The sequence below is a fragment of the Ictalurus punctatus genome, chromosome 24, assembly GCF_001660625.3.
Source record: "Ictalurus punctatus breed USDA103 chromosome 24, Coco_2.0, whole genome shotgun sequence".
NCBI classification, from domain to species: Eukaryota; Metazoa; Chordata; class Actinopteri; order Siluriformes; family Ictaluridae; genus Ictalurus; species Ictalurus punctatus.
Window position 1 is genome coordinate 20302843 of NC_030439.2, and position 27500 is coordinate 20330342.

At 40.2% G+C, this 27500-nt stretch overlaps 3 protein-coding genes across 8 annotated transcripts in view; 2 read left to right on the forward strand and 1 right to left on the reverse strand.

Annotated features, from left to right (window-relative positions):
* Nucleotides 1–14660, reverse strand: part of arhgap27l (Rho GTPase activating protein 27, like) — a 45396-nt gene extending 30736 nt beyond the window's left edge. For 2 of the 6 annotated variants that reach the window (XM_047150771.2, XM_053675069.1), the window contains exons 1-3: nt 14519–14648; nt 10616–11444; nt 105–981 (exon numbers count right to left, since the gene is read on the reverse strand). In XM_047150771.2, coding sequence (XP_047006727.1) covers nt 105–938 — 834 coding nt within the window. In that variant the 5' untranslated portion in view covers nt 939–981; nt 10616–11444; nt 14519–14648. Of the gene's footprint in view, nt 1–104; nt 982–10615; nt 11445–14518 lie in introns of all 6 variants that reach the window. The other 4 variants (XM_017454442.3, XM_047150770.2, XM_017454444.3 and 1 more) reach the window with 4 other exon arrangements.
* Nucleotides 14661–18939: 4279 nt separating this feature from the next.
* On the forward strand, nt 18940–22528 carry LOC128629111 (interferon tau). The gene is made up of 5 exons (XM_053675491.1): nt 18940–19059; nt 19439–19513; nt 20005–20151; nt 22179–22262; nt 22370–22528. The coding sequence occupies exons 1-5, from the start codon at nt 18940–18942 to the stop codon at nt 22475–22477; spliced, it is 534 nt and encodes a 177-aa protein (XP_053531466.1). The 3' UTR covers nt 22478–22528.
* Nucleotides 22529–26468: 3940 nt separating this feature from the next.
* The window catches only part of LOC128629058 (interferon a3), a 1545-nt gene continuing 513 nt past the window's right edge, over nt 26469–27500 (forward strand). Inside the window, exons 1-3 of the mRNA XM_053675207.1 lie at nt 26469–26624; nt 26841–26921; nt 27377–27500. The exon at nt 27377–27500 is cut by the window's right edge and continues 23 nt beyond it. Of these exons, the coding sequence (XP_053531182.1) occupies nt 26469–26624; nt 26841–26921; nt 27377–27500 (361 nt within the window). The remainder of the gene's footprint in view (nt 26625–26840; nt 26922–27376) is intronic.

Here is a 27500-nt window from a genome sequence, read left to right on the forward strand (position 1 = left end):
TTTCATACACAAACCTCACTCCAAACAGGAAAAAATAACAATGTGTGTGTGTGTGTGTGTGTGTGTGTGTGTGTGTGTGTGTGTGTGTGTGTTTTAGTTCTTACCTTTCCCTGCAGTGCAGATGAGGGTGGACTCTGAGGAGGGTCATGCTGAGCAGCAGGTTCTGTCTTCACCAAATCATCCAGGTTCAAATCCGATATGGTTTCATAAATGTTCTCCGAGTCCGAGGAAGGCGTCTGCACCGGGCTGGACTCCTCCTCTGGCTCGATGAGCGGCTCAGGCTTTATCAGCAGCCCCTGAGGCCTGGTGTCGATCAGGTTCTTGAGTACCGGTGGCTCCACAGGTTTGGCCTGGCGAAGCAGCAATTCAGCGGGGCTCAGGCTCGGCGCACGAGGCTTCTGTGATGCCTCATGGGAGGCCAATAAAAAGTTTGGCGCGAGACTGAGTCTCTTGTGCTTCGCCGCTTCCGAAATCGAGACTGGCTGTAGGGAAATGACGGGGTCTGCTAAACCTCCGTACATGTATGACGGAGGCTCGTGCATGTCCAGTGGGACACCGAACGTGGACATGCGGTTCTCTGTCTTGCGATGGTTTCCTGGAGAGCGTGCCCTGATGGTTACCTCATTGGACTTGGTCTTCTCTACGAGGTCAGAAACACTGGGAGGCGTTGGCTTGGGGGCAGGGGCATCAACAAAGTCAAGCGGCGAAGGAAAACTAGACGGTAGCTCCTTCACGTATTTGGCAGGGATGTAGAAAGGCTTGGTGCTCTCGTCTTTGCGTACGTGCCACCAGTGATCGTTGGTCTTGGCCAGTAGTGTGTACCTCTCATTGGGTTTGATGGACACCATGCAGCCATCTTGGTTCTTGTACTCGTACCCGAACTCAACCAGCACCAGGCCCATGCACGGCTTCGCCATCTTCCCAGTCTCGCCCATCATGTGCGGAGGTCACGCTGGGGTCACGAACTTAAGCAAGGCTCCCCTGAAGGACAATGACAAATCAGGAGAGCATTAGAGAAGGTCTGGAGAAACAAGGCACACTCCGTCTCACATTCTCTCATTTAAGACTGAAGGATAAAATCAACAGCAGATTATAACCGAGCTCACGAATGAAAATTCTGTACAGGAGGTCTCTCAAAAAGTCATTTCCGATCAGCATGGGAGGAGGGATTAGAGTGAGGATACCACTGCACCAAAAGGATAAAGAGAAGCAGGGAATTTTATCATTCCTTTGTATTCAATTACTGGACTTCCGGAGGACTAAACTCTGTGTTGATTCTGGACCAAATTTCTCAAATGGACTGTATATCCTTCTGAAAACTACAGACTTTCCCATGTTCCTCTCTGTCATTTACGCATTACATTCCACAGCGCTGCTAAATTCTGGACTGTGATTGGTCAGAAGGTGCTGATTAATTCTCTATAACAGCAGCTCTGACAGCAGTGCAGCTGCACATCACAGGTTTATACGAATGCGCTCGTTCTCATACGCTATCGTTTCTATAGCGACGGCTCATTCGCGCTCGGGGACGAGCAGATTTTTTTTTAAGTAGTATGTGTAGTTGTCGATACGGTGAAGTTTTCTGTAAGGAGATGTTTATTTATGTAACATTTATGGAAGGAGTCTCCAGTCTCAGCACTGTGTAATAGTCAGAGGGAAGGCTGTAGCTGAACGAACGTGTTTCGTGGACGTTCCACAACATGAAACGTAACTATAAACGGATAAAAGTACAATGATTTGTTTTTTAATCAACGAGAAATTCTCATCCGTAACGAATAAACCGGTGCGTGTGGCGCTGCTATGGGAAAACAATCGAGGTTGGGGTGGTAACAGTAACCCCGTCACTGATTACTTCACTATAACAGCACCACACACGGAGGTTTATTCCTTACCTACAGCACTTATTTACAGATTCCACTCCACGTCCAACACACGGAGTGTCTAAAATCAGCTGTTATACAGTATTATATTGCCATTTAATGTGACATGAAATCGTTAAGATAACGTTAAAGAACACTTCAGTAATAAATATGGCCATGAAAAATAGGTCTATCTTTATACCAGCTTCTATTCAGAGCCTCCTTATCTACCTGACGAGATGTTTACGGAAGGCGCGGTAAATAAAAATATCTATAGTTCTACAAACATTTTGGTGTTTATTTGAACATTATTTTTATATTTAAGCAGAAAACCGATCGTCATGTTGTTGGCAGCAACATCCGATATCCTGCCTGCTGACTGTTCCTGTATCAGATACTAGATATAAATCAAATAAAACCTCAGAAAAGAAAACACTGACATTTTCTTTCAAGCACGACACATACGGAGTTTTAGGGCGGTGTCAGAAGAGCGTCTCAGACTTTGATTCGTCCACGGAGTGCGCAGGAGTGCCGTCCTTCCTGCCATTACATTATAATATGATTCATTAAGATGATATTTTGCGATGAATCAGGGCCACACCCTCACGGTTCCAAATATTAACACTGTTCTTACACGGGAGGGTTTTTTAAAGAGAATCGCTGAAAAAACAAAACAAAACAAAACAAAACAAAACAAAACAAAAAACAGTCCAACAGTGATTAACTCAGGAGTTTTCTCCCGGCTGGTTTCTTCATATCCACACACCAGAGCTGGGGGACGTGATGAAGTAACGTTGATAAATTGGGATAAATTATGTCGCAATAGACTTTTCTAGAATAACAGAGGTTTTGTCTGTAATTTTATAATAATTATAAACGGATGGAAGCTGCTGAATAGATTTAGTTTTTTTTTTGTTACAGTTTCATTCAGTATTTAGTTTCCTCTCATACTGTCGAGCACTATGATGCTATAAATGCTCCTATTGTAGCATCTTTAGGAAATGTTTATTCTCGATGTGTTTGTTTCTGCGTTGTGTTCTACACAACGCACACATACCACACACACATACCTCAATTACACTTTTAAACTTTTAAATAAACACTAAAAACTGTGTGAACACACCCCTTGAGTCCACAGTTAATATTTAACCTGAGGAATGCATAAAAGGCAGCTGTGTGGAAATGTTCTCATGGGTACAGCGCTCCGTGGTGGTGGTTTGGCGGTTAAAGCTCTGGGTTACTGATCAGAAGGGCAGGGGTTCAAGTTCCAGCACTGCCAACTTATCACTTATCACTGTCGGGCCCTTGAGCAAGGCCCTTAACCCTCTCTGCTCCAGGGGGCGCTGTATCATGGCTGACCCTGCGCTCTGACCCCAACTTCCTAACATGCTGGGGTATGCGAAGGAAAGAATTCCACTGTGCTCTAATATATACCGGACCAATAAAGACTCGTTATCATAAACATGAACACTTGTATGTGGTTTGCAGCACAATGTCTCTGAGATATATTTAGCCGTATTAAAATAAAAATGTTTTGAAATGAAATGTTTTCCACAAACATGTTTACATTTCTGCATGGAGGTTTCAGTGCCCCTGTAACAGATTCTGGTTTCACTACTAGATGAATTACATGGACACTGATTTGCTGAGAAGATGTTTTGTTAATCTTTTTTCTTCACAGTTATCATTATTTCACATTTGCATGCTGATTGTATCTACAGGAAACGTGGTGCTGTCAAAGAACACTGACTTCACACTGGGCTTTTCTGAGTTAGTTCTATACTCTGTGTGTGTGTGTGTGTTTATAGTATATATTATATATCTGTAATATAGGTTACAGCAGCACTCTTACCAGTCCTAGCCAATATCAGCTAGCTAACTAGCCTAGCATGCGCTCTACTGTACATCCAATTTATTATTCTCAGTTACGCAGATGAAATAAAGATTGGTGTAACTCTGATGATGAGGAGGTCGTGTTTCTCTTCGCTGTAGCTTTAGAGGCAAAAAAAAATTTCAAGAGAATTTGAGCCGCTTGTGTGCCTTTAAAGTACACAGCTACGCTTAAAGAGTGACATCGCACCATGCACTTATTTTCCATTCAGCAGGTCATAAATCTCCTCGTATTCACTCACTAACGAGACTCACTTTTCCACCAGGACTTTGCAATCCATGTTTTTTTTTCTCGATGGATCCAAAACTTGCAACTTGGTTGGTCAGGAGGTAAAAAAAAAACGCTTGATGTCTCCCAGCACCCCCCCCTCACCCCCCAATCTGCATTACATGCAAAAACATGCCAAATAATCCCACCAAATGTGAAAGTACTTAAAGTACACGTGTTCTGAGCCGTTCAGTACACATTAAATAGCTTGTACTTACAGTTTTACTCCGATAAATTAAAACATTTCAACCTTTCAAATATATTGCCCACTTACATGTCATGTTACTCTCTTTCTCTATTCTATGATTAAAATAATTGCTAACTGCTAACTAAAATTATTAAAGCTGCTTGTAGCAAAGAGTGATAATGAGTGATAAAACTTATAGCATGAAAATAATGTGTGTGTTGTTTTGCCTGATGGACCAAGTCAAGAGTATGTAAATCATCTTAAACTCTACACACCCCTATTTAAGTGGCATGTTTTTGTGATGTAAATCATGTCCTCTTTATTGTGAAATTGCAACATATCAAATGACAAACACCCAGAAATGGTTTTGGGGGAAATTAAGAACAAGTACTTTGGGGCTGTTGTTCTGCAGCTGGAACTGGGGCTTTAATCAGGGTGGAGGGAATAATGAATAGTTCTAAATACCAGTCAATTTTGGCACAAAACAATAAGGCTTCTGCTAAAACACTTACGATGAAGAGGAATTTCATCGTTCAACATGGCAACAACCCGAAGCAAACCTCCAGATCGACAAAGGAACGGCTTCACCAAAACAAGTTCAAAGTTTTGGAATGGCCCAGCCAGAGTCCAGACCCAAATCCAATCAAAGCTCTGTGTGGTGACCTGAAGAGGGCTGTGTGCAGGAGTCACCCAGCCAATCTGACAGAGTTCAAATGCTTTTGCAAGGAAGAATGACAAAATATTGCTAAGTCAAGACGTGACAAACTGATTGACTCTTACCCAAAAAGACTGAATGCTGTGATAAAATCTAAAGGTGTTTCAACTAAGTATTAGTTTAGGGGTGTGCACACTAATGCACACAGGTTATTGTACATTTTTTGTTTTTATTTTTTGCCTAAAATAAACACCTCCAGGGTCTGGGGTTTGGTTCCCACCGTGGCCCTGTGTGTGCAAAGTTCGCATGCTCTCCCGTACTGCGGGGGTTTCCTCCGGGTACTCCGGTTTCCTCCCCCAGTCCAAACACATGCACGGTAGTCTGATTGGCGTGTCCAAAGTGTCCGTAGTGTATGAATGGGTGTGTGAGTGTGCCCTGTGATGGATTGGCACCCTGTCCAGGGTGTACCCCGCCTTGTGCCCCATGCTCCCTGGGATAGGCTCGAGGTTTCCCGTGACCCTGAAGGATAAGCGGTGTAGAAGATGGATGGATGGATGATTCTTATTGTTTTTCAGTTTAATTAATAAGTGAACCATTGAAAAAATGTCCTTCACAAACATGTTGGCGAATGATAATGAATGGAGGCTTGTAGCGACCACTCCGCATTTTGAGAAGTTAAATGTCTTTCTCCTGGTCAATGTGGCTACAACTGTATCTAATTAATAGAGAAAATGCATCAGCATAAGGTTTTATTTTACCCACGTGTTTCCAAAAAGTATGTCAATGAACAGCCATTGATTCAGCAGACCTGAACACAATGGCTTCTCAGCAGTGTTTCCTTAACCGTTTCCTCCGTTTGAGCTTTTCTCCAAACTCTGTTTTTCTTTCTATGCCCGACATCTGCGTCATTTGAATTTTTGGTTTTTGTGGTGACCTACTAAGCAGACTTCCTCCACCCGTTATGTCTAGCATGCAAAAAGGAGGGCAGGAAGCTACCCTTGTTGTGCTACCCTCAGCAACACGCATGCTAGTAACCTGGCACAGAAAGAAAACACTGTCCCACTTTTCGGGAGATTAGCTTCTCTAATAGTGGCTATGTGTTGAGAAATCTCTTCCTAGAATAGGAAGCAAAACAAAGCATTACACAGAATAGACACAACAGGAAGTTCCATCACCGCCTTGTCCTCACCGTGGAGCTTGCTGCACACCTCTGCAGTTCCTCAGCAGTTCCCCCATAATGTCAGTGTAATACCGACTTTCCTCTGCGTGGCATTAAAGATGGAGCTTTACTTCAAGCTCTCGGTTCTCCAGGGGGCTTTTTATGTCAGGACTAACGTACAAACCAGACCTCGCAGTGATGGGACTCGATGTTCCTGACTGCTTTAACAGATCAGCAGCAGCCCCCAGCTTTCTCAAAGCACATCTGTTACAATTTTCCAGATAAGGTATTTTGTGTTATTATTCTGTTAATAATGCTTAAGCTGTGTAAACGACCGGAGGTTGTAATTCTCTATCTGATCAAACTGACCATGGTAAACTCATTAGGAACAGATTTATCTGAGGGGATCGCTAAGATGTCTTGGTAAACCTTAGGTTCAACTCTACGGTCACACAAGCAACAGGCGATCGTTCATTTTCAGTGACACGCACCACAATTTCAACAGCAAGTGATATGCGAGTTGAGATTTTCTCTCCGCTATGCAAATGAGATAAGCCACAAATCCAAACGATCGACTCAAGTGATTCCTATGGCACGTGTGGTCCAACTTTTCTTCAGTTCCCTGTATACCACTTCTCTTCCTACCAGCAGTTAGCTACCATTAACTGTGTGAAGCACAAAAGTGGTTTCATCTTCATCCTGTCATATACACAACCTCTTATTAAATGTGTATATAGGCATTAAGAAGAAAAATACAGCTTGGAAGGAAGTAGAAGAGATCGCTGGTGCCAAGCACCACTTGTTGTAAATTCAACAACCGATTTGACACTGATTAGCGTGTTATTTAACTAGTTAGCTTTTAAATATATATGACTAATACCATTTCTCATCAGAAGTTTAAAAAAAAAAAAAAAAAAAAAAAACACTGGACGGGCCACGCCCACAGGTGACAACATTAGCAGATGCTACACACCCACGAAAGACAAACTACATGAGATCATCAACATGAGGGAGTCACCTGCTAGAGTGAACGTACGGTTATTGATCATATTTATACCAGACTAGCGATGTCCCTGACCTCTTTAACAACTCAGACGTGGCCCCAAGCTTCTGGAGGAAAACAAAAAACAAAAAAACTTTTGTTAGACTATGCAATGTGTAGCTACACGAACGCTAAGGCAGGTGACTGACAGAGCCTGGATCATTTCCAAATGCAAGGAAGTGCCAAATGTCTAAAAGTAGGAACGCCTCAAAACCGCACGTGAACAAAGCTAGCAATTTTATTAGCCTATTTGTTGCTATGCTAGTTTAACAAGCTAGCAAGCTATAGCAACTTAAAAGAATACAACGCTTATTTTAAAGTAATTAAACTAGATACACAAAGTATGTCGTTTTGGAGCCTGAAAATTGGTCAGGAAAATTATTATTATTATCATTTTATATATTTATTTTCCTTCTCCAGTCTCTAGAATTGCCACTGTGCACTTCTTATAATTCTCAGGCAGACAAAAACAGAAACTTTATCTGAGTAGGTCTCTGAAGCTGCCTGCTTCTGATTATAATCAGGTTCTGATTATAATCGTTAAATAAAAAGAGCAGGCAGAAAGAGGACAGGACCAGCAGTCCGTCACTGGAGAAACGGAGTGATAAGAAGACTCATGGAGAAAACTGGACGTACACTATGTGTAGTGTAACAGAGTGGGATCGTGTGAGAGCGAGCGAGGACATGGCTATGATTCAACGATCTTGTGATCACGACTGCCACACGCCACAGTCGGGCCACAAAAATGCTCAAAAGAGAACGGGATTGTTTACACGCGTCACCCTGTGAGGATAACGGAGGTGAACGGGCGGCAGGTTGAAGTAGAGCAGGGATAGTCGACTAAAATATACGACCTAACATTTATCGCTTCCAACAATCTGGACAAGCGACTAGCATGACTGAATGGCGACAACAGTTACCTTTTAATGCACCAGTCTTACGTTAATAAGACAGAAAGATGGAGCTTGTCACGTTACTGAGGAACTGCAAAGCGTGAACTCATTTGTCCTGAAGATTGTGACAGCTTTACCTCTGACTGTCGCAAAGCGCTGGCACTGGAGACTCCTTCCATAAACGCTACATAAACAAACATCTCCTTACAAAGAAATTCACCATATCAACGATTAATCCTGTTCAAATCCACACACTGAATCCTTTAGGAACTATAACCTAGTGCATACTGTAGAACGAGCGCATTTATATAAACCTGTGATCTGTCAGAGCTGCTGTTAAAGAGAAGGAATCAACACGTTCGGACCAATCAGAATCCAGAATTCAGCAGCTCTGTGGCGTAATTATACACAATAAAATGAGAGTGTTAGACTGAAAAGAAATACTTTAAGGACTTTTTTGGACTTTTAACTAAGTAGAAAATCGTTCTCTCCGACACACACACACACACACACACACACACACACACACACACACACACACAGATCTGGTGTAACTATGCCTTGCAAATAATATCTCATCTCATTCTCACAGCCTGCCCGAACACGCCTGTCACGGTGCGGAGAGACGCAAGGGCCGCCCCTGAGCTCAGCAAAAAGCAGGTCACAAAACACAGAGGTGTATTTTCCCTGCTGAGGGAGAGAATAAAAGTGCAAACAACATCCACCTCTAACCTGACGGGGGAGGAGTCGGGTGCAGTGACGGCTCTGCGGCCTGCCATAGGAACTCTGGAGTGTTATCTGGAGAAGGAGTGGCGAAGGGGAGCTGCTGCTGTCACACCGGCTGAGCAGCAACAACCTGATGCGACTTTACGGCAGCACAATACCCCCAGCCAAGGCCTTGTTCTTGTTTGTGCGTGTTGTTTAACACACACTTATGCACAGTAGAAACCTGTTGGACTGCTTTTCTAGTTCTCAGGTAATTATTCTTCCTACTGGAGGATGAACAGCAGGGCAGGAATGACAGCCACGCGGTCCCCGGGTATGATTCATCAAGTTGAAGCAAGTTTGCCCAGAAAACAAAATCTCCTCGGTATCTGCAGGCGGAGGTGGTGGAGGAGAGGGAACACCCTCCTACAGAAAAGCGCCACAGTCAGAAGAGAACAATTGGAGGAGGCCGTTTCCATTCAGCCCATGTTTAAACACGGAAATCTCTTCTTTTCCTCTCTGTGGCCTCGCCACGCCGCGTCTGCAGGATGTCCACTCCGGAGGAGATAAAATAGAGCTGCGAGCCACGTTTTTCATGATTCATACCCGTTTCCCAGGCCAGTTTAGCCCGGGCCAAGGTTGCATGGAGCAACGGGAAGGTTGGGCTTTAGCTCCTATACGATGGACGGAAACATTTACATTGACTTTTGATGGCATTTGGCAGACGCCCTTATCCAGAGCGACTTACATTTATCTCATTTATACATCTGAGCAGTTGAGGGCCCAACAGTGACAGCTTGGGATTTGAACTCACGATCTTCCGATCAGTAATCGGAACCACTGAGCTACCACTGCCCCACTAGAAACCTTTCCAATGAGCTCTTATGGAGGAAAAAAACTGGTTTCTATGATTATATAAAAACACACCTGACTCCACCTCTTCCTCTCACCTGCAAAGGAACCAGGAGAACGTTCTAGCGTGCTGCATTCGACATCGGTCCAAGCAGCTTAAACACAAACATTTCAGGTTGATTTGGAGCTCGAATGAGGGCTGAGGCTTGGGCAGAGAGACACGGTGTTTGCGAGCGAGTGGAATGTGGCTTGCTTTTGCAGGCCTGCGGTGTTCCGCCCTCGATCCACACCCACCTCGGCTCCACTAACTCTGGAATGCGACATACTCATGAGCACAGTTTCAGCCTACACACTACCACGCTCCACAAAAAAAAAGCACACCAAAACACCACACTACTCAAAACAAACCCTCACGCACCACTCCTGTCCAAGACGAGACCAGTCTACACTACACACCATGACAGTAAAGCGAACTCCCGATATCAGTTATGTCCGTGAAGGTCGTTTTGAAATATCTGGTAGCGGTAAGGTGAGGAAAGTGAACAGGTTTTCTTACAATTCAATTACAATTGAAATTCAATTTAGTCAACATAAACCTCTACACCTGCTATTAGCTATCGAGGGGTTCCGAGTTCACCAACCTGTCCCATAAAAACACCACCGACGGACAGGTATTAACAACTGTATACATTTTACACTTATGGTGATACCTGTTTTGTTTTGTGTTTTTGTTTTTTTTCACGGGGCGGGGGGGCGGGATGTTACACAACATTTAACCATGAGGTTTTATATAAAGTTATATATAAGAATATTCATTCTTGACATTTGTGTGTAAAGTTCAAATGTTGTGGCTTCTGTCTTGAAGATTAAGAAGAAGCAGTACGATGAAAGTCATCTGAAAGAGACATGTTTGCCCGCGTACCTGCTCAAAGTACAGGAAAGAATTGTTTGTTTGTTTGTATCTTCTTATTCAAAAGTGTTTCAAACACGTGACCGTGTCTAATAAACGTCAAAAATGACACAAAGAGCGACAGAAAGATCGGCTAAGAATAAATCACACAGGATGGAGGAAAAAGGAAGTGTGTATGAGTAGTTGAAAGTTTACCTGCTGGAACTCGATTGCAGCACCATCCTAACCGTACATGCTCACGAGCTCTTCAACAAGTTCAGCAAAAACAAACACGGGTATCTGTGTTCCTCTGTTTCTTTCCTCTTCTCTTTCAACTCCTTTTGCCTTTGCTGTGTCCCTCTGTGCTTCACAGCTTTATCCGTCCACCTGGGGCTCAAAGTTCCACTGCTGGTGAGTGTGGGTGTGTGTGTGAGTGTGTGTGAGTGTGTGAGTGAGAGAGAGAGAGAGAGAGAGAGAGAGAGAGAGAGAGAGAGAGAGAGAGAGAGAGAGTGTGTGTGTGTGTACTAGAACTTTGTGCCGTTTTCAGCCTGCCTCCTCAGTCTGCACTCATTTCCTGTTCCACAACACAGAGCACACATCACATCGATAGAAGAGAGAGAGAGAGAGAGCGAGAGAGAGGAAGAGAAATAAAGAGAGAGACAAAAATGAGAGAGAGAAGTGTAAAGTAATGAAGTTTAGTGAACTATAAAAATCTATATTATTTATTGACTGTATTTATCTTCATTGTGCTGTAGAATGGGTATGCATTTTGCACTTTTTTATATACATAAAAAAAATAATAATAATGGATTCACATGAAAACATTGGCACTTAGCAACAGTGAGTATTACCGTCGTTACATTACTCAGAACAGGAAATCCATCGTCGCTGGAGAAAACACAATGCTCACACATTTAGGAGGGAAAGTTGGAATGCATGAGAGTCATGAATAAGTTTGGGTTTGATGATGATGATGATGATGATGGTTATGATGATGATGCATTGTTCTTCCGTCAAAACATGTGACTAGTGAGTTATTCACACACTGATTTAAAAAAAACAAAAACAAAACAAAAACAATGATCAGGTTGCTTTCCCGACATTTTCTTGTTCTTTTCCAAAATGATCGTGTTGTTTTGTTAAATGAGCAACTGATGCTTTGTAAGGGAAAATATCATTTTTGGGATGTTTACGATCCTTAGACATCAGTGGATTGTATATGTTTGTGACAAAATTGTTGGCTGTCACCACTTTTTTTAAACAAAAAAACCCCTAAAAGTTCTGTCAGGAAACTCATCAAACCAAAGGAACCCATCAGATGTTCCTGTGGATGAATTTAGAAAACAGCTGAAAACGTCTAAAACTCAGCGAATGTCATGCTGGGGTCAAACTGTTGCACAGCGACGTGCCCGAGTGAAATGAAGACCGGTACAGTGGCCCTTAAGTACAAAACACATAAAGCACAAACGCAGCAGCGCATCGAAAACACACCGTAACGAATGTGAAAATGCAGCAGCAAAAGCAAAAACACGTGAACATTAACTCAAAACGGAAAGGGGAGGGTTTTATTGAACATCACACGCTTGTCACTGATTGGCTGTTAAAATGCTAGAACTTTATTAGTGGTAGCTCAGCACACTGCAGATTTCACCATGTGAAGCTTTTCCCAGGTCACCACAGATATACTGTATTTTGACCGAGGGTTCATTATTACAAGCGTTAGTTTTTGACAATCAGCAGTGTTAATTACTCGCTCTAATTACAGCATGCGTTGTTGTAAAGACCGCCGTTCGCAACGCCACTAAACTGCAATCTTTAACGTTTTCCAGGAGACCCCATGTGGTTTCTAATAATAACCTGTGGTGGTTGAATCACAGCCGTTTGGGCTCTGGTGGCTTTTCCCCTCCCTGCAGTTACCCAAACCCTGCGCCTGCGACCGAGTGAGGCAGATTCCTACAAAGGCTTTCTCCTTGATGTCCTATGGAGGAGTGTCTTTACCACTAAAACCATAAAAAAAGACTGCACACACCCCACCCAGCCAGAATAAAAACACACAGTTCTGAATGGACTCTGTACTCTCTGTTCTGTTGACATTCGGTCGAAATGTGGAAACATCAGTCTGATGGACATCAGCAAACACACCAACAATCTGTTTGAACTAAATCTTCAAAAAGAGGCTTAGATTGAAATGTTACAAAACTACTCATGATTACTATATTTAATTTAGCATCCTGGGTTTCGTACACGTTAATTGGATGCTGGTTTAAAAAAAAATCTCCAAGGCTATTGAGAATACGACCCAAATTTAGGACCGTTACATAAAACCGTAATATTTCCAAAAACCCAAACATTCCAAACACTTTCTGTTATCGTAAAATTGTTAGAAATTAGCTTTGAGGGCTGCAAGCTCAACAAACTCGGCTTCACTATGATAGCTAGCTTCACTTAACCATATATTCACAAGCTGGGTTAATGGGGTAAAGCAATACAATCACTGACAAAAAACAAAAACAAACACAAACAACAACAACAACAGCTGACCAGGTAAAAGTGTAATGTAATACAGACAGTTTTTCCCGCCAATTCACATCATACTTGAAGTCATTGCAAAGAATTTTATTAGCAGTAAATGAATTAATTGTCATGCTAATCTAAACTGCAATCCCAGCAGAGTTAGTTGGTCTTGGTAGCAAATATAAAATATAAATGTATTATACGAAGCGGTTTGTATTTGTCTAAACGGAACTACTGAAAACATTGTAACATCTCCTATTAGCGCTTAATGTTTTTTTTAGGCTGTGAACCAACAGTCTAAAGACTCTATACAAGAGAATCCAGTCTAAAAACAAACTCTTGAATATCAATAAGCAAGTTAAAGTGGAAGCTGAACAACTGGAATATGAATAAATGTTACAACACTGTAGCCTTTTTGTACTTCTAAACTAAATCTAAAGCCGCACTGTGTTTTTATCCCCTTTCCTACAGAAACACAACTTTTACTGACACTTTTATCCAAAGTGACTACCGTTCAAGACAGGATACAACTGAGCAGGTGTTGCTTAAGGACTTAAACTTGGTGGTGGTGATGATATGTGAGCTCACAAACTTCTAATCAGTGGCTCAAAGTCTTAACCACTGAGCTACCACGTCTCTAACCCACTACTGGGTGGCTGTGATATTGCAGTAAGCAATTCTTCCTGGACAGCGTCTTAGGACTAGGCGAGGGTAGACGACCACCTTGGGTCCCGAGAAGCCTAGGGCCTATATATTTTTAATTATTAATGCTAAACAAGGTATGCTGAAGATTTAAATATCAGTGTTAAAACACTAAAACTATAGCCCCGACCGTATATTTTGCCTAGGGCCACCTAATCACTCATTTCCCCCCTGTCTGTGTATGCTGGTGAGGAGGCAGGAATACACTGTTTAGTGTTTGAATGTAACCTTCAAACATTCTTTATTAAGTGCAGAATTGTTCAGCAGTGGCCTGTCTCACAGCCATACCCTCTAATTCAGGAGTGTCCAGTCTTATCCGGAAAGGGCCAGTGTGGGTGCAGGTTTTCATTCCAATCAAGCAGACGCCACACCTGATTCTACTGAAAGCCAAGACCGACTGATTAAACAGGTGGAATCAGATGTGGCTCCTGCTTGGTTGGAATGAAAACCTGCACCCACACTGGCCTTTTGCGGATGAGATTGGACACCCCTGGTATAATTGGTCCAGGATAATTAGTGGTACACTGGGTAGTGCTGCCACCTCACAGCCCCATGGTCCCTGGTTTGACCCTGAGCTGTCTGTGTGGGTCCCAGAAACGTGCTGGTAGGTGACCTGGCTATGCTAAAGTACCCCTAGGTGTGAAGGAGTGTGTGTGCCTGATACCCTGTGGTGGACTAGTGTAACCATGCCTAGTGTTCCTGGGAAACTCTGCCTCCCACTGCCTCCCTGACTAGGATAAAGCTCTTACTCATGAATAATGAATGAACATGAGAAATATGATCACTGTACCGTTTGCACGCGCATCTTAGCACTCGGTTCCAGTTAGAAACGAATCCTTGACTGGATTGTGAATACAGCTGAAGAGGACGAGAAAATGATAGTAAATAATAAGTGTACATCACCTGAGTATAACTGTCTCGCTGTCCTTCTCTCCATGTCCTGGAAAGAAACAATGTCCTTCCTGTCCAGCTACACAGCTCTTCCCCTGCAGTGACTATCTCATTTCCTGCCTGCGATTCACACATCCTCATGATGAGCTCACTCAGGAGTGAAGGCTAGTGTGTGTGTGTGTGTGTGTGAAGTACATGACCTTTGGTCTCTCTTTTTTATTATTCATTGCAGCTGGAGGACATGTTGTCGGCTGCAGTAACGGAACTTTGTGAATAATCTGAGTGAAAATACTCTGCAGCTCTACATTATTTTTGATTTTGGTGAAGGATGAATGACAGGTCCTGCAAGCTTGTGGTTATGGCGGAGGAACTTGACTTTCGCCCAAACTTCGATTACTGTCTCTAGAATATTTTTTAATTTTTAATTAATTTAATTTTATTATTTTTAGTATCGCTCAATCTGGAGCGTCCAGATTCCAAGCAAACCACACTTTATTTATTTTGAGAATGTAAACATCTTTACAATTAAAATGTCCTATTTCTCATATGATAACCACAGCTATGATTCGTCGTCTCCTTTTTAAAACAAAACAAAACAAAAAACTAGGCGATTACTTTTTTTCCCCCTCACAAAACAAACAATAAGTATATAGTCTGCCGTCTAACTGATCACAACACAATAGCCTTTTGTTCAAAACTCATTAAAGCACTCTTAAATGTACTTAAGAATGGCCATATAATTGCAGTTCAAAATATCACGTCTAAAAATACAATTATTCAGAATATAATCTTGGATCTAGATTCTAGACCTTGGTTTAGACTTTCCATTGTTGTCAGGAATGTCTTTTACTCAGCTGAAGGTTTCTGCTGCTCTCTACCAGTCACTCATATTATATACCTGAAATATAATTTCTACACAAGCACCAAAGTCTATCATACGGTTTATGAAACACGAAGAGGATCAATTCCAACCGAAATCACCTTCCGCAAAAATACATTATTTACGCCAGTACTTTCCCGTTTCACTTGACAGGATTTAATGGAATTTCATTGGCAATCATTTTAGTTTTAGACTTCAGTACTAATGCTGATGTGAGAAGAACATTTACATGGTCAAAACAAAACAACTTTTTTCCCCTATCTTTTAGCTGTTTAAAGTTTTTTTTTTTTCTCACAAGGGAGGAAAACATTACCAACTCGACTCTTACGGAAAAAGAGATGTTTCAGCTATGAGGATATGAAGAAATATCCATCCATCCATCCATCCATGCATCTTCTATACCGCTTATCCTTCTTCAGGGTCACGGGGAACCTGGAGCCTATCCCAGGGAGCATCGGGCACAAGGCGGGGTACAGCCTGGACAGGGTTATGAGGAAATATTCATATTAATATTCTTCTGCTATTTTTTTTTTTTGCTTTTACAGACTCAACATAAAATAAAGACCTTCAGTTTCGGTGCCAACTCTCTTCCATAGTGTTACCTCGTATTCACTACACTACTAACACTGGGATTATATTCTTACCAAAAATGCAACAAAAATCATTTGGATAATTTCTTGCTTCACTTTGTTCTTAAAGTCGCACTATACACTGGCTTTAATAGGAACACCGATACCCCTGCTAATTCTTGCAGTTATCCAGTCAGCCAATCATAAAATCTTCAACCAGTCAAGAGCACAAGTTCACCAAAAACTAGACCGGTGAAGACTGGATTCTGATCTCTATCCAGTCTTCAACTGTCTGGTTTGGGTGAACTCGTGTCTTCTGTAGCCTCAGATTCCGGTTCCTGGTGTGGTCTTCTACTGCTGTAGCTCATCCGCCTCCAGGTTCTACATATTATGTGTTCTGAGATGCTTTTCTGCTCACCACGAGTGTAAAGAGTGCTTATTTGCGTTACCGTATCCTTCCTTTCAGCTCGAACCAGTCTGGACATTTTCCTCTCACCGCTCTCATCATCAACCACTGGATGTTTTGTCGTTTTTTGGGTTGGTTTTTTTTGCACCAATCTGAACTCTAGAGACTGCTGTGCATGAAAATCCCAGATCATCGGCAGTTTCTAAAATACTCCAACTGTAACCGGTTGAACTAACAAGAGAAAATATTGTAATTTTTGTTATTTCATGGTTAATATGTGCTTGGCTCCTGTAGTCTGTTATAATGCAGTATCGAAAGACTCCAGCAGGGGGAGGGGCGAGCATGGGGAGTTAGGAACTGGCAAGCGGGTTCCCTTCCCCCACTCTTATAAAACACAGATTGAGGGAAACGCAACGTGTGTTCGTGTTGTCTGTTCTTTAAAATATCCACGTTCCCCTTTTTCAAGGAGACCGCAAAACCAGCCCATCTGGCAGCAATAACCATGTCACGATATGTCACAAAATCACACTTTCCCCCCATTCTGATGTGTGATGTGAACATTAACTGAAGCTCTTGACCTGTAGATGGACGACTTCATACCTGCATTGCATTCCTGCTACATGATTGGCTGATTACATAATTGCATGAACCAGCAGGTGTGCAGGTGTTCCTAATAAAGTGAACAGTGAGTGTACATGCCCCACCTGCGCCTATGAAAGAGACACCACTGATTTTCTTTTTTTACTTTGTTCTTAAATTCGGTTCTATATACTGTATATAGTGCAATTCATCACGAGCTCATGACATACTGTAACAGTTCCCACACATGACCGAACCCTGTGCTTTCCTGCATGCCCATCCACTTCTATAATTAACTCTCCAAACGGATTGGTCAGCTTCTTAAGGCGTTACATAAAGCAGTGATTGGCTGAATTCAAGTGGACGTGGTTTCGAACACAATAAGAGCTGCGGTACATATTTCTGCCCACAAGATGGCACCAGAGCTGTGATCAAGTGGCAAAGCAGCTGTACACTCTTTATCTTTGGTGAAATAGATAGATATACATAGATAGAACTTTATGATCATTACACTGGACAGGTACTCTGCAACGAAATGCAGTCTATCGTCTACACCAGAAATGTAAATAGTAGCTTTGTGCAAATTAACAATGTGCAGGTTGAATAAGTAATATAGTAAATAAATAACAAGGCTATGGGCAGTGAATATGTGAAGTAGCTACTGAGTACAACATTATGAATGGTACATTACACTGTGTTATAGAAGAAAAAAAAAACTCTAACAGGCCTACGTATAAAAAAATATGATATATGCAAGTATTAGTCATAAATATATGTGAGAAATATGTAAAATGCATTCATTAGTGGTTTTTATAAACGTGATGTTTGACCTTCAACATGAAAAGCTAAGCTATATCTAATAAGTTATAAAATGAAGGAATGTAACTGATTTCCTGTATAATTTTGTCCTGGAGTACGGTATGAGTGGAACATGAAGACAAAGCAGAGATATTAGAAAAACGGGGAAAAAAACACGAACCAACCAAATAAAATGAAATCTGTTTGAAAAAGAAAGGAGACGTAGATGAGATGGGGCTAATCCAATCATTTATCAAACAATACACTGTGTATTACAGCAGAGTTTTAATTAATCATATTTTAAAATCAATCATAACCCTAGAACGCATGAACAAAAAAAAAACCTACACTAATGCATAAAGTGGGTCAAGATGACCTGCGATTCAATGGTTTTCTTTAAAAAAAAAAAAAAAAAAAGTGCCCTGGTTATTAAATTATTTTTAAAAATGGATGATACATAAATGTTTTAATTTATCGAACATGTTCATTTGTTCACTTCCCTGTAAATATGCAGTACAACAGTTACAATTTCATTTCATTCACATGCAGTTGGACTTTTTTGGACTTCTGAGCAAGTTTAGTATTACTGGAATGCATGTATCATGTTGTCAGAACTTCCACGCCTCACGTGACTCAAAGTGTATTTGGCTTAAAGAAATTGATTTATCAACTTAAAATTTTTTAGGTAATTAGTTTCCTCAATTTTTTTTTTAGTTAAATGATTTTATCCGGTTTACCTTACCTTATCACACACACACACACACACACACACACACACACACACACACACACACACACACACACCCCAGTCCTACTGTAAATAAATACATAAATAAATGTATAAAATAGAAGGCAGAATTTTATCATTTGAAAATATAATGTCATTATTCTTAAGATAATGTGTATAATCATTAAAAACTGTTTGTTTATTTATTGATATATTTGTTTATTTATTTGCTTGATTGTTTTTGAGTATAATTTTGACACCTCCATATTCGTGATCGACCATGATTAGGCAATAAGACATTGTTCCCCTCCTTTTTATTGGGTACAGCGGATGGGTAGAGTCCCACGATCCCCGCACCTCGTGCGTGTCAGTCCTGCTTCTTGTTTTGAGACTATAAAGCCTCCAGCAGTTCTTTTTCTCTTGGTTCATCATTAGACACGTTTTTGGTGACGACACAAGACCAGATCAGACAGGATGCTTATTACACGATATTTCTTTCTGTGGCTTCTTATTTGCCCGGCTGTGTTTTCAAGATGCTCCAACAATCAGCAGCAAAAAAGGACTCGCGAAATCATTCAGAAACTCTGCGGCCTGGTAAGAGTTACTCATATCTAAAAGAATCAAGGTTTAGACTTCTAACAAAATAACCCGTCTTATTATCATCACCACCATCTACACAGTTTCTTATATTTTATTAATATTATTATTATTATTATTATTAATAACAATAATAATAATAATAATAATAATAATAAGAAGAAGAAGAAGAAGAAGAAGAAGAAGAAGAAAAAGAAGTAGAAGATTGTTGTAAGATAGATGTCGATTACAATGGATTCATTTTTAAAACTGGAATTCCTTTTATGATGCAGTCACCTTTTCCAAGAAAAGAAAAAAAAATAACAAAAGAACATTTTAAATGAATAATTTTCCGTACACTTGCATTTATATATTTATTTATTTATTTTATTTTTAGGGAGAAATGCGACCGGTGAGATGCAAAAGCGAGGCTGAAGATATGAAGGTCCAAAGTCCAAAATTCCCGAAACAGGTGAGACATATTTATGAAGAGCTGAAGTATGAACTCTGATCTGTGTAGTGAGCACATCCCAAAATGAAACTCTTACACCATTTAGTCTTGTCTGACCAAAACAGGTAAAGTACCGATAGCATCAACCATCCGAGCATTTATCCGATGGCACCATCCTTGTCACCGGGGTGCTACCCTCAAGTCTCAAACGTGCACCTTTACTTTGAAAAGAGATCAAATTAGCACTAAAATGAAACTTTACTTAAAGTCCAGTTGTATGAGCCGTTGATCTGTTTATACGTATACACTATAATCACGTGTCCAGGTGAAGGATACATATTAATGGTATTCAGAAGATAAGGTTACCACCTCACCTTTGTTTTTTCTGAAATGTGAAGGCGAGATCACAGGATCCCGACCCTGATCAATTCAAGCTACATTCGTCATCAGCGAGGGAAACTTGTTCATTTTCATTCTTCCTCTCGTTTTTATTCATGTCTTGGTGTGGACAGGAGGAGAGCAGGCTGCTGGTGTTGGAAATGTCATATCGGATTGTCTCTGAGCTCCTGATGAAGAACGCGTCCACCGAGTGGAAGTCCAGTGAGCTGCAGCAGTTACGGGATTTACTCGGACACCAGAGACAATTCTACACAACATGTGTAAGCTCTTAGAAACCTTTATAAACCTGTCTAATCTCAGTTCTGTCGTGTCGGACCAGGACTAAAGGTGTTTTCTTACCAGACACGGTTCAGTTGCTGGGGTGGGTTTCCAGTGAAGAATGATGAAGCTTAATGAATAAAGAACAACTTAAAGAAGGATGTGCGTTAGGGCTCGTGAGAGTTTTTCCCAAAGCCTGCGCCATCAGGGATTTAATGAGTTGTAAATTGTTCTCTGTTGGCTCCGCCCACCCCGAATCGAGAGTCCTGAATTTCTTTGGAAGAGCTGGGAAAAAAAGGAATGTCCCATTTTAAAGAGAAACTATCATATATAGTTTGTATATAAAAAAAAAATTAGTACGCATCAAAGCATGACTTCATTGCTTACACTAAATTTAATCTACACACGAGCATAAATGGGGCTCGTGTGTAGATTAATATGTAATCTAGGCATATGTAGAGTGAGTGTGGTCTATTGAGCAATCCACATGTTATTAAAATCCACGGGTTTGAATTGAGTTATATTTACACAATTTGTTTATGTACTTTCAAAATGATTATTCAGGGAATAACAAACCGACCCAGGACTCTTACTGGAGTGGAACTATTTCCACTACACTATTCCTCCACGCGCACTTTATTCAATTTTATTTAATTGACTACTATAGTTATTTAATCCAGTATTTTTTTTTTTTTAATGATTCCAAAATCCTCGCAAGATTTCATAATGTTTTGCGTTAATGTCCCACACGTTCACTAACTGATCACACTCACTCTACATAATTCAATTTGGTAATTATAAACCTATTTAAATTACGTTCATGAAATCACGTTTTTTTTAAAAAAAATTAAACTATGGGTAATATGTTCTCGTAAATCTATATGACCATATTTTTTTCAGGGCAGTTTTAAATACAGTTTGCTTCATCTGTTTTTGTGCAAATACGGTGATAAATAAGAAAGTGGGGTATAGAAATTATTGGCCGAGCTGCCCTTGCTGGTCTCACCATTAAGACCCTTAACCCCCAACTCCTCAGCTGTTAAAAATAAAACGAGTTGAATGTAAGTGGATAAGTGCGTTTGATAAATGCCATAAATGTAAGTGTAAATGTAAATTTTCCAGCGATTATAGCTGCTATAGATCTATAATATAAGTGGGAACAGAAACCCCCGTGCCGGGAAACTTACTGACTTTCACAAAGTGCTGACACTTGTCACTCTTTCCATGTTAAATAGACATTTCCAAACCGAAAACCTCACCGTATCAGTGATTACGCGCTTTTCTTTGTTAAACAACACGTTTTTTTATCCGGTAATGTGGAGCGTTTCCCGTACACGTGCCTGTGAACGAGCTGTTACTATAGAAACGATAAAAAAATATTAGAAGGCGCGCATTAATATTCACCCGGTGTTCGTGCTACAGTCATAAACATTCAGATCCGCCCTGTTATCGGAAATTAGTCGAGAATACAACCGTGGATACAATTATTTAAATCAACACGTCACGACTTGACTGTCATTTGGGTCTGACGTCACTCCCGCACGCCTCTTTTATGGGGTTTAAAATTACAGCATGTACAGCGTTCTCCCTGTGGCTGGGTATCTTTCAGATCTTTAATTAATAGCCTTTCCATCTTTCACCTGGAAATGTGGATAGTGTAACTTTAAAAAGGATTTCAGGTAGCCTATATAAAGCTTTAAAGCTACACTACATGCTTCTTCTTCAACTTATTTGGTTTGTTTTGTTAAAACCCAAATTAAAGATACAATTATCTTACAATTAAATACAATTAAAGATACTAAAAAGTATCCTTTTCTGACGGTTAGTTTTGACGTCAAATCTGCGTCAAATATGGGGATTTTATAATACTATCTACTACGATTACTACTACTACTACTACTACTACTACTACTACTACTACTAATAATAATAATAATAATAATAATAATAATAATAATAATAATGGTAGTAGTAGTAGTTGTTGTTGTTGCTGTCGTCATGGTGAATGTTTTCTTTTTTTCTGATCCAGTTTCCGGTTGCCAGTTCAACTCATGCTGAAGTGGAGAATTGGAGCGCTTTTTGGAGCAGTCTGTCTGATTTTCTGTCAGAGAAGGTGAGAGTGTCACTGTGGCTGAAATTCACCAGCGAGATTTCACTCGTCATTTTCACCATGGTTTTTATTTATTTATTTTAACTTCTTGCGGTTTCTTCTTCCCGCAGAGTTTCAGCGCGTGCGCGTGGGAAAGCGCGCGCCCTGTCATTCTACAGGTCATGCGCGGTTTCTACAGATCCACTACAAAATCACCAAAACCCATCAGAAGCTGTTAATATCTATCTATCTATCTATCTATCTATCTATCTATCTATCTATCTATCTATCTATCTATCTATCTATCTATCTATCTATCTGTCTGTCTATCTGTCTATCTATCTATCTATCTATCTATCTGTCTATCTATCTATCTAACTGAATTACCATCGTTGACTGGACTTGAATAATTTGAATGTATTTATTTATATATCTACACTATCATGAAGTGTGTCATTTCTTTTCCTTTCGTGAATTCGTAATGTAACTGATATATATGTAATAAACATTTCTTTATTTGTGACTGTGTGTGAAGAGAATGAACTGGTAATAAATCTAATCTAACCTTAGCTAATTTAATCAACTACGTAGTGTTAAAAAAAAAAAAAGAAAAGGTTCCAATTAAGCATCTTTAGAACAATGCCATTCATGAACTATGTGAACTATGCTGTCATCAACCATCAGAATTGGGGGAAAGTGTGATCTCAGGGTTTTAGACAGAGGCATGGATGTTGGTACAAGATGGGCTGGTTTGAGTATTTCTATAACTGCTGATCTCCTTGGATTTTCACACACAACCGTCTCTAGGGTTTACTCAGAATGGTGCAGTAAAGAAAAAAACATCCAGCGAGCTGCAGTTTTGCGGACGGGAAGATCTTGTTGATGAGAGAGATTAGCGGAGAATGGCCAGAGTGGTTCGAGCTGACAGAAAGTCTACAGTAACCACGCTGTTCAATTGCGCTGAGCAGAAAAGCTTCTCTTCTGTCAGCCAAGAACAGAAAGCTGAGGCAGGACAGTTGAAGATTGGGAAAATGTAACCTGGTCTGATGAAGCTCTTTCGGGCACTGAGGCAGACACAGGGTCAGAATTTAGTGCAAACAGAATGAATCCATGGACTCAAGGCGCCTCGTGTCACCAGTCCAGGCTGGTGAAGGTGGTTTAAAGCTGTGGGGAATGTTTTCTTGGTACTATTTGGGCCCGTTAATACTAACCAATCATGGCTTGAATGCCACAGCCTATTTGAATATTGTTGCTGATACATGTGAATCCCTTCATGACCACCATTTGCCATCTTCTAATGGCTACTTCCAGCATGAGAATGCACCATCTTACAAAGAAAAATTCATCACAAACTGGTTTCATAAACATGACAGTGTTCATCAGGGGCCTTCCCAATTACCAGATCTGAATCCAGCAGAACATCTTTTGAATGTGGTAGAACGGGAGATTCACAGCATGAAAGTGCACTTTCTGTGCAAAATCTGCAGGAATTGTATGATGCAATCTTATCAACATGGACCAGAATCTCTGGTAATATTTCCAATATCTTGTGGAATCCATACCATGAAGAACTGAGGCTGTTTTGAGAGCAAAGGGCGACCCCACCGAGTATTAGTATAGTGTTCCTAATAAAGTGATCATTGAGTGCACATCACACACCACTGGAGGTCTCCAACCCCATAATATGATCCATTAATCAAAATCTATATTTTTTCAATGTACCTACTTCTACTACTAACATTACTACTACTACAATATTATTATGATTATGATTATGATTATGATTATTATTTTCACTAGAAGATCTTGACAGAGGCTACTAAATATGCTAAAAGGGTCAAAAGATACTACTATCATTGTATCATTATTATTGATATAAAAATTTAAAAACATTAAACAGTTAAGAGTTTAATGGTTGAAATGCTAAAAGATTATAATGATTATAATTCTTTATATAGTTAAAGAAATAAGCATACGATTGAAAGATCATGCTTAAAATTCGCTATGGTATGCCAAGTGGTTGCCATCATATTGCTAGGTGGTTGCTATGGTACGTTGTTTAACATATTAATCATATTTCCAATTGAATGTTTGTTAACATAAACACTGTTAAACAAAATAAGAAAAGTACAAAGGTGCAGCTCCAAGAACTTAGCTCTAAACGAGTTGCACTTTCTAGTACAATTCTTATATTACCTGAGCTAAAAAAAAATTTGTGTTGAAAGAATGTCAGTATAACTGATTATTTACAGAATTTGTGCAAACAGAAAGTGAAATTTGATGCGAAGATTTGTTGTTGTTGTTGTCATGCAAAACATTATAAAAAAAAAAATGAGTACCAGTGTACCAGACCGCATAAACAGACCCAAGATTCCCTTCTGATTCATCCTTTGGATGTGAGAGCAAGCTGAAGGTTATTGTATGATTAAAGTCTGAGTTAGTTTCCTGAGTGAAAAGGGAGGGAGGAAACGTTTACACAGCTGAGGTCGAGAGAATGGAGAACCACAAACCAGCTTCATATGAATTCCACAAAAATGTTTCTGATAACGGGAACACACTTCATAACTCCCACACACATCAGAATTTTACAAAAACAACACTACAGCCTACAGCCTTTTGTCTTCTCCTCCTCACATACCACCCATAAATTCTCATTGGATTTAACGCTTATATATTAATATTTGACCAAGTGGACCAACTGTTTCAGTGAGCACGGTCAAAGATAAATTTCTTTATTACTGATTACTTTATTACTAACCAAAATATTCTAACACTGCGGGAGTAATTTGCTGTACCAGTTGATCAAACCAGTATCAAACACTGGCCGAGCTGTTCAAGCTGGCACTTTGGCACTTTCTCAACTAAGTTCTGGTAGACAGGTGTGTGTGTGGTGGGGGAAGACAATACGATTATTAGAAAATCTCAAACATTTATTAATAAACACAGTCAAGCAATAATAAGAAAGGTGGAAAATAACAAAATAATCTACCAGCTGGCAAAGATGCTCTACCAGTTTGCCCAGCTCAACCTGTGTTTTGGCAAATGGTAGCTGGTAAGACTGAGGTAGATTTTTCGACAAGGAATGCCGTACTGTTGATTATATTGCGTTTTTGCTTGTCACACATGTTTAATTGTGGGACACATATTTTAAGAGACCTAGTCGAGGCTCTTGTAAGCATCACAGCACAAAAATCATTGTGAGATGGTAGAGCAAGCATCACATTAAACACTCTCTCTTTCAGAGATAAGATGATCTTCACTTTCTGAGCTCTTGGGAAATTCAGCCCCTGGTACTTTCTCCAGACCATGGGAACCATCTCTAATTGCAGCTCTAATTCCCCCAGTAATTCAAAATCCTCATGAGATGACACAACTTCCCCTCTCAGAGAAAAAATACATTAATACATACACTCTCAGAAAAGGGGTGTTAAACTGCGCCTTCCCTTATCTCTGTGGCTCTGTGGTGATACTCTCAGAGCTTTTACACAGGAATGGGAACGTAGGGTAAATTTGAAGTGCAATTGGGCCAATCCTTTATCCTTAATTACCTTTTAGAGTGATATAAAGTGTCCAGAAATGATCTTTACACCTTTAATCCAATATAACTACCAAGTTTTGACAAGTTCTCATCTTCATTTGCTGATCTGAGGGCCTGAATGTGTTGCAATGTGTTACAGCATACATGGGAACATCTGGATTATCACCTTTTTATCATCATTAATGATTCCCATATTAAATGTCTGTAACTTCGCTACTAAAAAATATAGATATATTGGGCACCACCTTAGCGAAAAGAAAAGGTACAGTTTTGTGCTCTTTTTCTTTTCCTGAGAGGGATTTTGATGCGTATCTGTCCAATTGCCCCAAATCTGATCTGACACGGTTTTAAATTAGATCCCAGTAACATCACGGGATCCCTTGTCGTTTTAATTCTCATGGGCAGTTGCATTTCCGTGGTATCCCGTTGGAATCACCCCTCCTGTCTAACCTGAAGGCATGATTGACATGAGAACGTGCTAAAAAAGAAAGTAAATCAGTTTCCAAAGAACGCAAATGCGCTTAACCTTTCGATGCTGGCTTTAATGTGAAAGAGTTGGGAAAGCGCTTCGTCTTTTCACTTTTCAGTAGGTCTGCTATAAAAGAAAAATAAAGCCAGCCCTGACTACATTGCACTTGTGCACTGAACGTCCTATAGACCGTCTTTTGTTTTACGGATTTGCTTGGTTCAGCATGATGGCAGTGATAAATGTGTGGGGTTTTATTTTGCTGACTCTCAGCTTCTGGAACTGCGCAGCTGCATGCACCTGGATGAAGACGCAGAACAGAGCATCTCTTAGCAGCTTCCAGGTTTTAAGCAACAGCTCGATTTCTCAACTTGAACAGGCGGTGAGTAAAGACAGAAGGTCATTAAAAGCTGTTATTAAAAGCAGCAAAGATCTACAAGTCTACTGTTACAGTGATTTAACTCATACACTGTTTGTCTTCATCTGGACTTCTGTAAGAGGTGTACTGTATGTGATAATAACTCATCACTGTAAGGTGAACCGGATCCTCTATTTTATTTATTTATTTATTTATTTATTTATTTATTTATTGCATTAGTGCAAAGATTCTGTGCATGGCCATGACAAACTCAGCGTGGAATTTCCACACAAACAGTACAACCGCATAGTCCAACTACAGGTAAAGTACCGCTTTACTTCAGCTTTCTTTTTGAACAGTAATAGTTTTGAATTGGTATTAATCGGGTAGGACATATATTCAATCTAAAGGTCATTCGTTTATTTATACATTGACAGTAAACGAAAAACAAACAAACAATTGCATTACAGTAATTACATTTACATCTATAATTAATAAATAATAAATAATATAAATAAACACAGCAAGCGGGTGGAATCTCGGCAATAAAAGTTTTGTTCTAATCAGAAAATTATAAGTTGAAAACTCACGACAGGCATTGAGCCAGTGTTGGTCGCTACAGTAGCCTACAAGAACAAGAAATTTAATTGTTATAGACAAAAAATATAAAGCAAGAAGGTGTATGGGGCGGGTGGTTGGGGGGGGGGGGGTTAAAATAAAGTGATGATCAATACAATTTTAAACAACTTGCAGTGCTTGTTACTTATACTCAACAGGCAAAGGATCACATATTGTTCATTTTGCGGACTCTGAAGAACATCATGAGGCTCTACAGGAAATATGAGAAGGCGGACTGCGACCAACATAAACTGCAGATCTTCCTGCTTGATGTGGACCGTC

What these genes read in the sequence shown, in the direction of transcription:
- LOC128629111 (XM_053675491.1), top strand. Translation starts at nt 18,940, where the DNA reads ATGCTTATTACACGATATTTCTTTCTGTGGCTTCTTATTTGCCCGGCT. An exon ending in GTCCAAAATTCCCGAAACAG is followed by an intron (nt 19,514 to 20,004) that starts GTGAGACATATT and finishes TGGTGTGGACAG; the next exon opens with GAGGAGAGCAGGCTGCTGGT. An exon ending in CTGATTTTCTGTCAGAGAAG is followed by an intron (nt 22,263 to 22,369) that starts GTGAGAGTGTCA and finishes TTCTTCCCGCAG; the next exon opens with AGTTTCAGCGCGTGCGCGTG.